This window comes from Entelurus aequoreus, linkage group LG20, assembly GCF_033978785.1.
Source record: "Entelurus aequoreus isolate RoL-2023_Sb linkage group LG20, RoL_Eaeq_v1.1, whole genome shotgun sequence".
NCBI classification, from domain to species: Eukaryota; Metazoa; Chordata; class Actinopteri; order Syngnathiformes; family Syngnathidae; genus Entelurus; species Entelurus aequoreus.
Window position 1 is genome coordinate 35,381,627 of NC_084750.1, and position 17,836 is coordinate 35,399,462.

General features: G+C 38.1%; 1 protein-coding gene across 1 annotated transcript in view; it reads right to left on the reverse strand.

Moving 5' to 3' along the window:
* Positions 1 to 17,836, reverse strand: part of stt3b (STT3 oligosaccharyltransferase complex catalytic subunit B) — a 128,760-nt gene that overhangs the window by 70,015 nt on the left and 40,909 nt on the right. The window contains exons 2-3 of the mRNA XM_062030022.1: positions 9,808 to 9,916; positions 683 to 970 (exon numbers count right to left, since the gene is read on the reverse strand). Of these exons, the coding sequence (XP_061886006.1) occupies positions 683 to 970; positions 9,808 to 9,916 (397 nt within the window). The remainder of the gene's footprint in view (positions 1 to 682; positions 971 to 9,807; positions 9,917 to 17,836) is intronic.

Below are 17,836 nucleotides of genomic sequence, written 5' to 3' on the forward strand. Positions count from 1 at the left end.
TGAAATAATTGGACAAGGCTCTGCTAGATAAGTGGCACACAAATATTCAATGATTTAGAAATCCATTGTGTCAATGGAACTACTATTCTTTAAGTGTGCTGCAAAAGAAACATCTTCATGTATGCCAATTTACAAACTATCATTGCATCAAAAATACACACTAGAACAAGAACATTAATTTTAATTGTAAACTATATACAAAATTATACTTTACGGTTAAATTAAAAGTAGCCTGATTGAGCTGGCATATTCAACTACATTCTCTATTGTATTCTAGTGACTGGGACTCCTCTCGGTCAGCATAGAAAAAACCCTGTGTATCTTTCAAGACTTTTGATGTATTATTCATCATGTGAGGCCAAACAACATCAAACGGGACCACATTTTCGACAGTAAAAACAAAACCTGTGTGTTGAAACCCAACAAAGCACTGAAGATTCATATATCGCTATACAAACAGAGATTAAAATACTTTGTATCAAAAATACACTTTTGGATTCATGCAAAAGTAGCAACCTAGGTAATAATTACAGAGCTTTAATAAATACCCCATTTTAAGTAGCTCACCTTGGGTGTTTTGTTTTATTATTTTGATAATGTATAATAGCGGACCAAGACATAATCGCTTCATCCATGCATTCTAAATCAACCAATTAGCAAGAATTATATCAAGCATACATACCCAGAGGTAGTAGGTGAACTGAAGGGCAAAGATGGCAATGCCCTCATTGTCAAATGAGCCAGCGACAGAGCGAGAGATGTAGCCAGGAACAATGGCAATGAAGCAGGCTGCCAGCAGCCCTGCACCCTGGTTCCACAGCTCCCGTGTCAGCAGGAACGTGGAGATGGCAGTGAGGCCGCTGAATACAGGTGCCAGGAAGACGCACACGTCTCGAATGTGGACCGTGATATTAAGCAAGTTGAGCACATAGTGGATGAGCCCAGCAGTCACCATTAGTCCTGGGTACACCTGTGTAGAGGGGGGAGAGAGGGAGAGGTGTTACTGATAAAAAAGAATGATTTGTTTGTGTGTTTATTTTAGCTACAGCAGTCAATGTAACAACTGAACTAGGGGTGAACGATAAATATCTGAAAGATAATTATCAGGCCGAAATTTTTACGCCATCCTGATGAATCCCATAACATAAAAAAATAGCTACGATAACCGATTAAAACAAAAGCTCCAATGAGGCGAGATTACCCGTGCTGTGTTGTAGGTGAGAAAATCCAGCAGCCCTTTTCTCCTGCTCGTGCTGTAAACAGCACGTCACAAACTTCCCCTGAGCTCACAAAAATAGTACGGTAAACAAAGATGGCGTCTATGTTGTGGGACAATTTCACGGTTGCAGAGCTTCTTCTTTGCGACAAATGGTTTTGCAAACATTATGCGAGGAGGCAAACAAGATGGTGTTTCAACACATCTAACCTTACCAGCCACCTGAAACTCCACAATCCACAAAGACACCGCCGCTCCTAAAGAAGCTGCCCCAAAGCCAACCTTTAAGAAAGGTGTGCACAAAGTATACAGTTAAACCTATACTTAAAACATAATACTTAAGTTTTCAGAAAGAGTTTGTAAAAAATATATATATATTGTGCATCCCTTAACTGAATAAATCATTGAACAGTACCGGATTTTCTGGACCATAAGGCACACTGCCGATGAGCGGGTCTATTCAGGTCTTTTTTCATACAAAAGGCGCAACGAATTATAAGGCGCATTAAAGGGGTCATATTATGATGTTTTTCTAAACTAAAAACACTTCCTTGTGGTCTTCATAACATGTAATGGTGGTTTCTTGGTCAAAATGTTTCTTATATTATGTTCTATAGACCATCTTAAAGTCGCTTTCTGACAGTTGCTTCAGGATGCGCCGTTTTGTGGGCGGTCTTATTTACGTGGCTCACCTTCGACAGCGTCTTCTCCCCATCATCTTTGTTGTAGCGATGTAGCGAGCAAGGACGGGAGTTGAAGAAGTGTCAAAAGATGGAGCTAACTGTTTTAATGATATTCAGACTAACTTAAATCAACAACGGAGCAGCATCTTCTAATCCGTGGTTCACCAGTGAAACAACGCCAAAAATGTGTCCCGTGAAAAAACGTCCAACCGAACTCTCTAATAACTTAAGTTCCGTGGGTGAATTATGTAAACCCACTACACTGGTAGTTTTTAGCGCTTCCATAGCGAGATATAAGTTAGAACTTCAGCGGCGGATGAATGCCCCATAACAAGAAGATAGTGAAAAAGAAGAAGCTTATAGACTACAATGTTGTCACGGACTACAGTGGCGGACGTGCGCAAATTTTCAGGACTTATGCAGATCTCAAATACACATCAGCAGGTACCAAAAGGTAAGAAAAGTTGGTTTTGCATAATATTGTGAAACAAAACGCCAGATAATATGTCGCTAATATGTAGATAATATTTATATTGAACTTTTTCGGGGAAAAAATGTGCGTGGGCATGTTGCATGTGCGCAATATGTATTATTTATTGCTCAATTTATGTTTTTTTCCTTGCGTTTTACTTTTGTAGCTGTATGGAGCCATTGCAGCTGGTTGTATCAGCTCTGTGTTCTATACATGTTGATTTTCCCTTCTTGTTTTCATACGTCTTTATCTTTTGTGAACTTTTTGTATATGCACTGCAACCACATAATTTACTCAATGTGGGATAAATAAAGTCTATCCTATCATATATGCCAGATACAATATTGTGATACAAACTGGCATTACATACAAAATGCAGCAATGTATATTGGAATAATGATTTCAAGCCATAAGGCCATTCCATAGCTTAAACAAAACATGACTTGTTTAAAAATGTTTACTAGGGGTGTTCCTCTCCGGATTTATGCTGCCTTTTTGTCCTAAAAGTCATCTTGTGTCCAGGGAATTATTCTAAACTATTATAAAAGTTTGTAACAGGAACAAAATCTAAAAAAATAATTTGGAGAAAATACAAATTAGTATTCTAATCATAGCATTGATGATATACTGATATTACCCTTGGTATCTATACCACAAACAAACGGATTGAGCCGCTCTCCTCTTACGTGTCAAGTACTGACTGTGACAATGCTGACACACCAAAATGTGTTATATTATCCTCTCTATCTGTTATTATTGCATTTATGAATTTCCTGTGAATATCTGCTTACTTTCTACTGCAATGTGTTCCATCTACATGTCTTCCCCTTTACATTTCTTTTGTTGTTTCCAGTTACAGTAGCTGAGTGACTAGCTTAGCAATTAAGCATGCCTGCTCCAGCTTGCTCTTGGTATGTTTAGCACTGTCTCAATACTAGATAATGATACTTAATAATGATACCTAAGATACTAAGAAATGCATTTCATTTGCCGAAATACAGATGATTACTATTCATTTGGGGAGCAGCTCTACACTATATATGGAGACTCACAATAAGGTGCAAGCAATGCAATTTCTAACCTAAGCACCTTAAAGGCCTACTGAAACCCACTACTACCGACCACGCAGTCTGATAGTTTATATATCAATGATGAAATCTTAACATTATAACACATGCCAATACGGCCGGGTTAACTTATAAAGTGACATTTTAAATTTGCCGCTAAACTTCCGGTTCGAAACGCCTCTGCGGATGACGTATGCGTGTGACGTAGCCCGACGAACACGGGTATGCCTTCCACATTGAAGCCGATACGAAAAAGCTCTGTTTTCATTTCATAATTCCACAGTATTCTGGACATCTGTGTTCGTGAATCTGTTTCAATCATGTTCATTGCATTATGGAGAAGGAAGCCGAGCAAGCAAAGAAGAAAGTTGTCGGTGCGAAATGGACGTATTTTTCGAACGTAGTCAGCCACAACAGTACACAGCCGGCGCTTCTTTGTTTACATTCCCGAAAGATGCAGTCAAGATGGAAGAACTCGGATAACAGAGACTCTAACCAGGAGGACTTTTGATTTGGATACACAGACGCCTGTAGAGAACTGGGACAACACAGACACTTACCAGGATTACTTTGATTTGGATGACAAAGACGCAGACGTGCTACTGTGAGTATGCAGCTTTGGCTTTTTTTGCGTATGTACGTAACTTTTTTAAAATATATAAGCTTTATGAACCTTGGGTTAGGTGAACGGTCTTTTGGGCTGAGTGATTGTGTGTGTTGATCATGTGTTTGAATTGTATTGGCGTGTTCTATGGAGCTAGGAGCTAGCAGAGGAGCTAGGAGCTAGCATAACACGTACCGTACCGTAAGTGCGCGTCACGTACGTAACTTTTTAAAAATATATAAGCTTTATGAAACTTGGGTTAGGTGAACGGTCTTTTGGGCTGAGTGATTGTGTGTGTTGATCAAGTGTTTGAATTGTATTGGCGTGTTCTATGGAGCTAGGAGCTAGCAGAGGAGCTAGGAGCTAGCATAACAAACACGCAGGTGTTATTATGCAGGATTAATTTGTGGCATATTAAATATAAGCCTGGTTGTGTTGTGGCTAATAGAGTAAATATATGTCTTGTGTTTATTTACTGTTGTAGTCATTCCTAGCTGAATATCAGGTACCGTGAGTATGCAGCCTTGGCTGCTAAACATTCGATAACTTGACCGTATGTGCGCGTCACGTACGTAACTTTTTAAAAATATATAAGCTTTATGAACCTTGGGTTAGGTAAACGGTCTTTTGGGCTGAGTGATTGTGTGTGTTGATCAGGTGTTTGAATTGTATTGGCGTGTTCTATGGAGCTAGGAGCTAGCAGAGGAGCTAGGAGCTAGCATAACAAACACGCAGGTGTTTTTATGCAGGATTAATTTGTGGCATATTAAATATAAGCCTGGTTGTGTTGTGGCTAATAGAGTATATATATGTCTTGTGTTTATTTACTGTTGTAGTCATTCCCAGCTGAATATCAGGTCACCCCCGGCTCTCACAGCATCTTCCCTATCTGAATAGCTTCAACTCCCCACTAGTCCTTCACTTGCACTTTACTCATCCACAAATCTTTCATCCTCGCTCAAATTAATGGGGAAATTGTCGCTTTCTCGGTCCGAATCTCTCTCACTTCATGCGGCCATCATTGTAAACAATAGGGAACTTTGCGTATATGTTCAACTGACTACGTCACGCTACTTCCGGTAGGGGCAAGCCTTTTTTTATCAGATACCAAAAGTTGCAATCTTTATCGTCGTTGTTCTATACTAAATCCTTTCAGCAAAAATATGGCAATATCGCGAAATGATCAAGTATGACACATAGAATAGATCTGCTATCCCCGTTTAAATAAAAAAAATTCATTTCAGTAGGCCTTTAAGATGATCTTTCATCAGTGTTTAAAAAGGCTGTTGTCGACTAAATAAACCCGAAAAAATACCAATATTTAAATGAATAGTTAATTTGTTTTCAACATTAAACAAATACGCCTGCAACCTCCAGTCCTAAATGCCAATACTTAAATTAATAGTTAATTTGTTTTCAACATTAAACAAATATGCCTGCAACCTCCAGTCCCAAATGACATCTCTTAGCTGAATCAAGTATATAATTAAAGTAGTAATGCCTGGCTGATCCAACTATAATTCTAGGCAGTACATTGTTGGCCTTGAGTAAAGGAGTTCTTAGTTAAACATGTCAGCAATGTCCTCGATGTGTGTTCATATTATCAGCAATCTATGCATTTTGCCTTGCTGTTCATCAACTCCTGTTTTAATCTTTAATTGGCCAGCGCCTAGGAGACCAGAGCTTGGTCTTGTACAATACAAATCACACATGGCTTGCACGGTGGCTTGCTCAATGGATTATTAATATCAAGATAATTGCAAGTCATCCTACTACATTTTAATTTCTATTAAACAGGTCCTACATTGCAGAGAAATGTTCATGTTGCCTCAGCTTTGTTCTTTGGATTAATGGATAAGACTCTGTGCTGTGCATAATTTATCAACTCTTCTCACCAAATTGCATTCATTTAGTGCATTAAGTAAATGTTGCATTACAAAAACGCACGCAACAAACTCCACAAGCCTAACCCTAAATGCAATGGTGTCATCATCCTTAGGGCCCCAAAGGTTTATTCTTTGCCTCTATAGTGTTCTGTTGGACGATAAGAATCCTTTCTTTAATATCTTAAAAGAGAAAGCGTGTCTGGCAGTTCCTCTCTGCAGAGTGGAGGGTGGGTGGTAGTGAAATGGAAATTAAATGACTGGTCCAGGCAAAAGGAGGATATTCTTTTGAAAATGAAGAAAAATGAAGAGGCAGCACAATTGTAAAAAAAATGGTAAAAGATTAGGACACATTACAAAAACGGCAAATAAAAAAGACTAAAGTCTGACTGAAATCACGTAACACGTTGACTATATGGATACAAATGTCAAGGCCTGAATGTACAACGAGACTTGGCACATTCTTAAAGATGAGAATAACTGTGTAAACTGACTGATCAACCGTGATTATGTTTCCATGCACTAAATTAGTCTGACTACTCAAATAGTTAGTTTTTTTTGTATTTTTACACCAACATGTGAAATCCCAGTGTCCATGGACACACTCTAATGCCCTAATTGGTCATATGCCATGTGCCTCCTGTGCCCTGGGGGGCGCTTAATTCCTTTTAGCACAGATTAATGTATTACTTTTCCGGTTGATATATGACATCACACCAAAACAAAGCATCTTTGTTGTAGTTGTACCTGATGTCCGGTGTAATATTGGCACAGATGACAAATATCAAGTTTCTAATAGCTGTGTTGATGTTAAATAGCAGACAGCATCAAGAAATGTTCGCTTTCTTCTTTGCTTTGTAATATACAACACTTGCTTCATTCTCTTCCATCTCATTCGTATTTCGTCCAGGAGTCTGCATGTGTCTCCGTTCTTCGATTCCTTAGCTACCTTCCTAGTTGTACCGGTTTCTTTTTTTTTTACTCCATCGATGCACTTCAAAATGATTAATTAATCAAGTCTCCTTTTTATTCCAGTAGTTGCCTATGTTTTGATTAAACGGTATCCTATATTCCTTGTTACATCCCGTGCATCGAGAATAGCGCACGCACGATACGAAGAGTACCCTTTGGCAGCACACACCCACTCGAGAGATCTGGGGCTGTATTTATCAAGCGTCTTAGAGTGCCATTTTACACTTAAGTCCTGAGAATTTGAGAAATTTAGTCCTACTCTCACTTTAAGAATAAAAGCTATTTATCAACTTTCTTAAGTTTAAGAATCACTCCTACTCTCCACGATATTTAAGAGACCTTCAGAGGTGTCCTAAGTGGTTAGGAGTTGCCAGCGGGGGATGGCACTGAGGCCAGAGAGACGTGCGCGAACGTTCAGGGAGCGGAAGGATGTCCTGGCTTTGTTTGATGACGAGCAGCTGATCAAACGGTATCGTTTAGACAGAGCGGGTATTATTTGTGTCACAGATTTAATAATTTTCGACTCCATGTTGATTTCTGCATGTGGCTGCAGTGGGCTAGTATATATAGAGCCACCCATACCAGTTTCAAATTAGTTGCCTAATTAATGAATTGGAAATAAAATGTTATGAGAGTAGCGTATGTGTGTGTGTGGCCCTTTAATAGGTGACAGCATGTGAGTTGAGTGACGTCAGTGAGTGTGTGGGCGAGAGAAGAGAGGGAGCGGTAGCGTGAGTGCGGGCGGGGACTAGTTTGTTTTGTGTTGGATTGGCTGTGTGCAAGCAATCAAAGCAAGATTTGCAACTAATCGCCAGACTCATCATTCACCCTAAAGTCGTCCCACTGCCGGGTAAAGTGAAGGGTGTTGCCCCGAGCATACATCGGCCCTGGAGAAGTGTCTCCCCTGCGCTCTTCGACTACGGTCTGTGAGCAGGAAGCAGGAAAGGTGGAACAAAAAGGAAACATTTATTTTTGATTCATTGCCAATATTGTTTGTTTTGTATTATTTTGTAGTTTATTGTCAAAATATACACTCCCATTGTCCACTTAAATATTTCTAAGATATTTCTTTATTCTTAGACAAGGGATTCCCTTCCGTGATTGGTCATTTCTATGGACACAGAAAAGACGTCACCTAAAATTCTGTTTACGGCACATAGTAATGTCGTAATTCAGCTCTGAGTGTGACACTTAAGATTCAGTCCTACACTTTGCTGAAAGTGTGAGTAAGACGCTTGATAACTAACTTTTAAGTGCAGCTTTCAGCAAAGAATTTCTTTGCTCATAAGTCAACTCTTAGCAGACTTCTTAGGAGTAATTCTAAGAAGCTTGATAAATACGGCCCCTGGTTTCCAATTGCATAACCTAGGTGTGTTAGTCTGGTTTCTCAAAAGCCAAACATGATCAGACTAAGATGTTTCCTCGAGTTGTAGGATGCTTCCTTCGAGCCAAACTATTTAAGAAATCGGACAAATTTGTATGTGTACATGTCCGTATTTTTCGGACTATAAGTCGCAGTTTTTTTCATAGTTTGGCCGTGGGTGCGATGTATACTCCGGAGCAACTTATGTGTGAAATTATTAACACATTACCGTAAAATATCAAATAATAATATTTATGTCATTCGCGTGACCGACAAAGCAAATGGCAGCCATCGTCACACACACGTCAGCAATCGTCACTCACACGCCAACCAATAAGAATTCGGCGGGGGCGGGTCATGGCAGAAGTGCATTGGGGGTTTTGGAATGCTAACTGCTATATGCTATACGCTACTGCCAGAGCTATTAAAATGGATCACATCAACGTTGGCAGTAACTTATAAAAACTGAGAAGGACTGAACTAAAATGGCACCGAAAAGGAAATCATATACTGCAGATTACAAGCTGGACGTAGTGAATATGCAGCAGAAAACGGCGATGGAGCAGCAGAAAGAATGGACGCTAGCGGGGCATACCAGGAGCGACACCGGGGAGGAAGATTTCATGTTATTTAGCGATCGGGAGTGACAGATTGTTTGGTAAACGTATAGCATGTTCTTTATGTTATAGTTATTTGAATGACTCTTACCATAATATGTTACGTTAACATACCAGGCACGTTCTCAGTTGGTTATTTGTGCGTCATACAACGTACACTTATTCAGCCTGTTGTTCACTATTCTTTATATGTTATAAATTGCCTTTCAAATGTCTATTCTTGGTGTGGGATTTTATCAAATAAATTTCCCCCAAAAATGCGACTTATACTCCAGTGCGACGTATATATGTTTTTTTTCTTCTTTATTGTGCATTTTCGGCCGGTGCGACGTATACGGTATGTGTAAGTAATTTTACTGAGACTCTTATTTCGTCAAACTGGATTTAAGTCTACCACTGCAGCCCCGTGATGTTAACCATATAATTGAATAAATCATACACAGTATCGAATCCTCCATACACTAAATCGAATCGCATCAAATCGTTCTGTTTTATAAATACATTGTTTTTGAATCGCGTTGTAACCCATGTTTTGAGATGCGAATCGAACATCGCAAAGAGCTTTACATCCCTAATTATCACAACAATAGTAATAAAAGCTCTATCGTGAGTCAAATTTATATAATTTATATCGTCAATATCGCGTAACCCTAACATATTGCATTAATAATGGATTTTTGGACTATGCCAAGGGCCAATAAATAACAAGCCGGGCCCCCACGTCCATTTTTAACACCCCTGCCATCAGGAATGAACAAGACTGCACCACTGCAGCCCCGTGACAACAACATAATGTAAAATTCAGCGTGCGTCACTCTACGATCTTATGTAATTCATATGCAATGCAAGCAATGAAACAAAAGCTTGTAAAAACGCCTTTAAATCTGAGTTATTCAGAGCGTGACAGCATTTTGTTTTGGCGGGACTTACTGTGCCACCAACAATCCTTCCCAAGGGGTACCATGCTCTTTCATCAAACCAGTTGAGAAACTCATAGAAACCATTGGTTGTGAGATGATGTGTTGATCTGTAGTTGAACCTGAAGAAACAGACAAAAGAGAGAAAGAATATTGAAAGAATATTGCAGTGCACAGAAGGCCATTTTTATTTTGGTCGCATTGTTTGCCAAATACAAAACTGTCCGCTGACATGCCAAAAACAGTTTCCAAGACTGTGGTGTGCTTTCAAGAAGTTTTAGGGACAGACAGAATGGGTAAGGTGATTTGTTTTGTTCTTTAGGGGAAGGCACATCTCATATTCAATGTGAGCTTTTTTGGTGGTGCCAGTTGCTCTAAGGCAGAGGTGTCTAACTCATATCAGCATTACAGGTGCCATCAAAGGGCCAGTTCTAACTGGAAGATAGTAAATGTAACTAATTGTAATGTAAAATAAAAAACTATAGACATATCAAAAATTAACTATTACTCTAGGTAGAAATACATTTTTCAGGTTATATGGTAAATACTAGCTTTAGTGCCTCAGAGACTTATTTTTTTTGATAATTATTACATATTTAACTCCGAAGCCGGTGTATGGAAGTATTGACCAATCTGGGTTCCTGTCAGAGAAGAACTTCATCAGATCATCAACTTTACATTTGCATGTTATGTAAACACAGTGATCTAAATGTGTTTAGTTTGATATAGTGTCTAAAAAAACTATCTTATCACCACTGTGTCATCCAATGAAACAAACTCAAAGTCTCTAACTTATGTATAGAAAGAACATGATACAAAGAATGGCAGGTAAATACGTGTACGCAACAAACGTCAATTTTATTGTGGTCTCAAATTAGCCATGATAGTTATTTCCTTAGCAGTCAGACGCTGTTTACAAAATGGCACAGCTCAAATTCTGAATTCGATGTAAAACTATCAATAACACAAACACTATTACGCTGTAAACAAAAAGTGATTATTGCTCTAAGTAGGTCACTAACAACCTTTAAAGACTCACTGCTGGGATTGAATGAAAAAGAGAGGAAAAAGAAGTTCCCGCATGTAACATAACCAAAACTGAAAGAGGAAGTGGCACGTAGGTCTTGGCCGATAAAAAATGTTGTTCAACGATATATTGACCTACAAACTGTCTATAAGGGATGTTCCAATCAGGGTTTTATGCTGCCAATTCTGATACCGATCGTCCATGAGTAAGATTGGCCGATACCATCCATCCATTTTCTACCGCTTGTCCCTTTCGGGGTAGCGGTGGGTGCTGGAGCCTATCTCAGCTGCACTCGGGCGGAAGGCGGGGTACACCCTTGACAAGTCGCTACCTCATCGCAGGGCCAACACAGATAGACAGACAACATTCACACTCACATTCACACACTAGGGCCACTTTAGTGTTGCTAATCAACCTATCCCCAGGTGCATGTTTTTGAAGGTGGGAGGTGGAAGCCGGAGTACCCTGAGGGAACCCACGCAGTCACGGGGAGAACATGCAAACTCCACACAGAAAGATTCCGAGCCTGGGATTGAACTCAGGACTACTCAGGACCTTCGTATTGTGAGGCACATGCACTAACCCCTGTTCCACCGTGCTGCCCTGGCCGATACCAATACCGACTAAATGTATAAACAGTAGATTTTTCAATGTATTTATGGTGAGTGCTATTGACTGTGTAACAAATAACAATAGCAACATAATTATACTACTTTATTTTTTTTTTAATAAATACAATTGTTTCTTTTAAATCTTTTGATGTTTGCCCTCAAAGTCATTCTGTGTAAAAAATTAAGGAAAACAACAAAACGTGTTATTTTATTATTGTTTCACTGTAGCTAGTATTATATACTGACACCACCCTCAGTATCGACACCACTAATTTATGGATGATCCGCTTTACTTGTGCGTGCCGTGTACTGACCATGACAATGCTGACACACCAACAGCTATTGTTATATTATTCTGTCTTTGGACTCTTATAAATACACTTGTTGATTTCATACCAAGAGCTGTTAACTTCTTGCTGTAACTTGGTTCCAATTACACTTCTTGAACTTTACTAAGCACTTATTTCTTGTGTTGTTTCAAGCTAGGTTAGCGGTTAGCTTGACTATTAGCATGCCAGCTCCTGGCTTTCTCTTGGTGTGAAACATATGTTTAACCTTGTCCTCCAATGATAGTGTTATGTAAGACACTAATAAATCCACTTAATTTTCTGTAATGGAGATCAGTATTATTAGCTTTGGGGAGAGGCTCATCACTGTGTTTGAAAATACATAATTAGCTGAGACCCGCTTGACAGCCGGGGGGACTAAAAAAAAATAGTGTCAGCCAGAAGTGATGGAGTTTGTGATCAGCATTAAAAGGCATAACTCAGCATTTGCAAACCACATACCTTTTTCACGACTATCATTCGATACTAATCGGTGGCCGATGGATTGGCATATACCTTCTGTAAATACCTTGTGCAATAGCTTGATTCGCTCTACATCACAAACTACTGCCACACAATCGACACAGAGTTAGTTTTTTTCTTAATAGCATTATCGTTTGGGAAAAACAAAGTCACAGCTATTATTTATTTCGCTGCACTTTTATTTAGCAACTTTAACCAAGAAGTGAAGCTGGAATAAGGTGACTAATTGGCTGTTGCCATGAACGTTTCCACCATGTTTGATTGAGTTTAATATGCTCACAGCTGATCACTGTAATTAACCTGAAATATATCACAATCATCGATCATACAGTCGCCCAGCCCTATGTTCAAATTAGTGGCATGTGCTGAGATGCAAAAATGCACAAAATTGAGCTAAGAGATCTCCCACACTTCTCTTCTACAGTTAAGCCAAGGCAGTTGGAACACCGTCAAATACCAGAATGAAAAAAGCAACACAATAGACTACTGCTAAAAAGACGAAAATGTATGTATATACAGTAATTTCCGGACTATAAGCCGCTACTTTTTCCCCTCGTTCTGGTCCCTGCGGCTTATACAAGGGTGCGGCTTATTTACGGCCTGTTCTTCTCCGACACTGACAAAGAGGATTTCGGTGGTTTTAGTACGCAGGAGGAAGACGATGACACAATGATTAAAGACTGACTTTTCATATACCGGTAGGCTGGTTATTTTGATAACGTACAGGCGAGCGAGCACTTTGTATTACTTTGCACGTTGTATTATTTGTACTCTGCACGAATGCTGTTCGCCATGTCAAAGATGTGAAAGTTTGATTGAATGATTGAAAGATTTATTATTAATAAATGGGACACTTTGCGTTCCCAAACAGTCATCTCTGTCCCGACAATCCCCTCCGTGGTAGCAGGAACCCCTATATACTACGGTAATTACACATCAAAACCCTGCGGCTTATAGTCGGGTGCGGCTTATATATGGAGCAATCTGTATTTTCCCCTAAATTTAGCTGGTGCGGCTTATAGTCAGGTGCGGCTTATAGTCCGGAAATTACGGTAGTCAGAAGCCTTTCTCCAATGCATAGCTTGTTCATGTGGCTTCAGCTGTTCTAAGCTTAGATGAAGGGCGACGGATCTGATACAAGTCATTATATGCAAAGTGAGCTCTTGGCAGGACAAAGGGAAGGCAATTGTCATGTTTCATGCAAACAGGAATATATATACCAAGGAGATGGAATGTTACCAAGATATACTTATGCTAATTAGCCAGCAAAGCTCCCTCAGTTAACATAAATTAAACAAAGACATTCAAATGCAGGTTAAAAGCAACCGCTTTCCCAAAAGAATACGAGGATACAAGCTGCTGTGCTTAAGTAAGGAAAAGACCATATGCATTTTCAGCATGTTTATAAAACATTTAAAATACAAAAGTTTTCCACACTAAAAAAATATATGCAACTGTGCTGCAATTTAAGGTTTCCATTTTAATACTTGCTTATGTCAGCCCCACAAATATGGACAAACAACCATCAAGTCCTGATCCACCGTGTTCTTTTAGTACTAAAATGTCAACATACAGGTGGAACTAAAAAAATTAGAATATCGTGCAAAGGTTCCTTTATTCCAGCTGGAAGATTTACAGGGTGAAATTATTATTGATATAGGCTCATTCCTTGTAACTCAATATATTTTTCAAGCCTTCTATTGATATAATTTTGATGACTATGGTTTACAGCTTAGGAAAACCTCAAATCGAAAATGACAGAACATTTTGGATTTTTAAAAACTATAAGCCGTCATAAAAATTGTAACAAATAAAGGCTTGACATATATCACTTTGCATGTAATGAGTGTCACATATTAGTTTCACTGAAACTGCTGAAATGAATGGACTTTTGCACAATATTCTATTTTTCTGAGTTCCACCTATACATGGTCAACCACTTTTCCAGGCATTAAATCTGGTAACAAAAGGGCTCAATCCTATAAAGAAACTGTCTGTTTATGTCAAAACACATTTTGTAAGCGTCCTCATTATTGCTAAGCAGCATTAAAAAAAACGCAATATAAACTACCTACTGTGTAGATACACATTAAAACATATAGTGACTTCCTGTTCAGTGCAAAATAAGCTTAAATATAAAAGCATTAAAGTATTACTAGGATTTTTACAGAAGAACGTAACATTTTTGGATCGTTATAGACACCGGGAGAAATTACACATGTACGAAAGCTTTGACATTGTAGGCAAAATATACAACCTAATGTAGTATAAAGGTATGAAATAACATGAAAACAGAAACATTTAAATTAAAATGCTCAAATGAAGGGAAACCGCATCAACTGCCATAGCTTCAGAAATCTTTTATCATGCCACATTTTCCTTGTTTCAAGTCACAAGTAAATGTGCAATGGCTAATTTCCGTTTTGATTTTAGTTTATCAACAACAGTTTACGATGATATCAGTCAACCAGTCCAAGGAATCTCGCAAAAACAATTCCATTGAATAATGAAAAAGAAATCCTTTCAACGGGCCCTCGTAATTCCATACAACTCAGGTTCACACAAGTCCGTGGGAACGCATGACACAGGACTTGCTCCGAGTATTCCCAGTTTGAACAAAACTGTGGATCCTCGAGCTGAATTTACACATGCATACTATTTAGCCAGTAGTGGGCTCCATCTGAGTCAATACAAACGCAGTTAAGAATTTAAGGGAAAACTAACAAATGTTAATACAAAATATTAGCATGCTAAGAGTTATTAAAATGTGTCAAGTATCAAAATATACTACTCTTAAGTATATACCGACAAAATTAACTTTAAAAAAAAAGGCTGACCAGGCCCAACTATTTATACTCTAGTTGGGGCTTAGGAAACAGCGTTTAGAGAAAATCGGACTAATTGAAATGAGTGAACATGAACCAATGAAGCCTGTTGTTTGGATGAGAGACATCTTTTTCAGACAAACTAAATAGTCCAGTTACGATCGATTGAATAGCCTGAGAATAAAATGACCTGGATAAATGAGAACATCCATTGTGATAAAAAAGCTAGTATGTTAATGTACAAGTTAGCATGTGTAAAGTACTAAAATATATGACTTGTGTGTATACTGGCAAAATTGACTAAGAAAATTAGCATGCCAATACTAGCGTGCTAACCTACCAACTGTTAACATGTATCAAGTACCAAAAATATGGCTTTACAGTACCTGCAAAATTAAGTTTTAAAAAGCTAGTATTCTAATGTTTAAAGATAGAACAAGTGATTTGATTTTGCTGGTGAATCGGATCACTGTCTGGATACACAATGATTTAAAAGTAACTAATGAGAGACAAGGCCTAGCGGAGGTTTGCGTTTTTCGAGGTTTTTTTATTCATTTATTTTTTTTTAGTTCTTGTTACTGCATTCAACTATAAACACATTTAGCAATCAGACAAACATCTGTGACATGTTTTGGACTATGGTTGTAATCTGAGAAAACCGCTTGATTATATTTGAAAAATCACAATTAATTTGTCTTTATTCCTTCAATGAACATGCACAGAAAACAAGATGGCGAAAGAACAGCAAGAATAAGAAATGTTTTTGTCTGCCCCTTATTAAACCATTTATGAATCAATTACATAAACGATTGACCACAAAATAATACAATGTACCCATCATAAAAATATAAAAATGTTTTACAAGCTCAAAATTACACACATCCAGTTAATTTTTGTAGCATCCTGCTTCAGTTGTTTCATTAGTGCTTCAGCGGGCTCGCTACCATTGCTCTACGTAGTGCGGCTATTATACCAAACAATTTAAATATAATACGGCAAAGACAATGAAAATTAGGTGCAACGTGATATGCAGGTGAAACTACTTGGGAATTGTTCAAGCATCATAAATCATTTAAATCAAGGATTATTTCATTTATGTTTTTTTTCCTATAGATTTTTAGAAAGTCATCAACAGAATGACTAAGCAGATGCAATTGGCCAGTATTGAATATGTGACCAAATACGTGATAGTTTCCTTTTCAGTAGACTATCACTTTCAAGGGTCTAATCAGCTCACTGACCAATTAATCACCTCTGCTTAAACTTTGTAAACAACAGACTCCTAATAGAGCCAAAGGGGAAGCAAGCACATAAAACACCAGCGTCCCTGAGTGGAAATCCTTAAAGCAAGTTTGAGTGTAAAAAAAGACTGATGTTGGATGTTTGAACGATTGCTAAGCAAGTCATTCATCTTGGAGGTTAGGGTACATTGAGAAGAGGATATTGACAACGACTTAAGACTGTAAAATCATAAAACTATATACAACTGGAAAGTTTATTGCCTCATTGGTTAAGTCCAATGACATAAGTGCAACATTAGCTGCTTGAGTCTCATGTAACTTACATTTAGCAGATTTAAATATGATAATAAAGCTATATTTGCTTTAACTACTGAGCATTCCAGGATTTTTGGGCTAAAAAAAGTCAGGACAAAAGACCACTCATCAACATGCAAATCTGAGTTTTCACACTCATTGGCTCAGCAATGTGTCAGTCATATTTAAGATTCAAGCTATAAAGCAGCAAAACTGTTTGACAACTGAATCGCAAATCACTGAAGAACTTAAAGGGAGAGCTGTGTTGAAATTGATGACTAAAAATGTTCGTTCTAGTTATCACTGATCTATTTTTCCATGACTAAAATAGGACGATAACAAATCAAAACAAATGCATGTTGACGAAAGAGCCTGTAGAAGCTCAAAATTGTGTAGTGTAAAATATTGAATTACTGTATTTTTCGGAATATAAGTCGCACTGGAGTATAAGTCGCACCTGCCGAAAATGCATAATAAAGAAGGGAAAAAGCATATATAAGTCGCACTAGAGTATAAGTCGTATTTTTTGGGGAAATTTATTTGATAAAACCCAACATCAAGAATAGACATTTGAAAGGCAATTTAAAATAAATAAAGAATAGTGAACAACAGGCTGAATAAGTGTACGTTATATGACGCATAAATAAGCAACTGAGAACGTGCCTGGTATGTTAACGTAACATATTATGTTAAGAGTCATTCAAATAACTATAACATATAGAACATGCTATACGTTTACCAAACAATTTGTCACTCCTAATCGCTAAATCCGATGAAATCTTATACGTCTAGTCTCTTACGTGAATGAACTAAATAATATTATTTGATATTTTACGGTAATGTGTTAATAATTTCACACATAAGTCGCTCCTGAGTATAAGTCACACCACCGGCCAAACTATGAAAAAACTGCGATTATAGTCCGAAAAATACGGTAAATGTTGCGCTGTTATAACTGGCTTTACTTTCACTCTGACATTTCACTTCACGAGTCCAAGTGTATTTTGGGTAGAATCGTCATCAACCGTCCACCATGAGACTTCATCAGTCACTTGTAAACAAAGAGTACAAGGTAGGTGAGACAAACGGTGAGCAGCAAAGCGCAAGGAACAAGAAAAAAGAGAACAAGTAAAACCCAAATTACAAAAACTGAACACATATTTTGTTGGTCATTTATTTTCTTCAGCTGCGTCTTTCACTGTAAATACAAGAGGTATTGTAATGTTTGGCCCGAA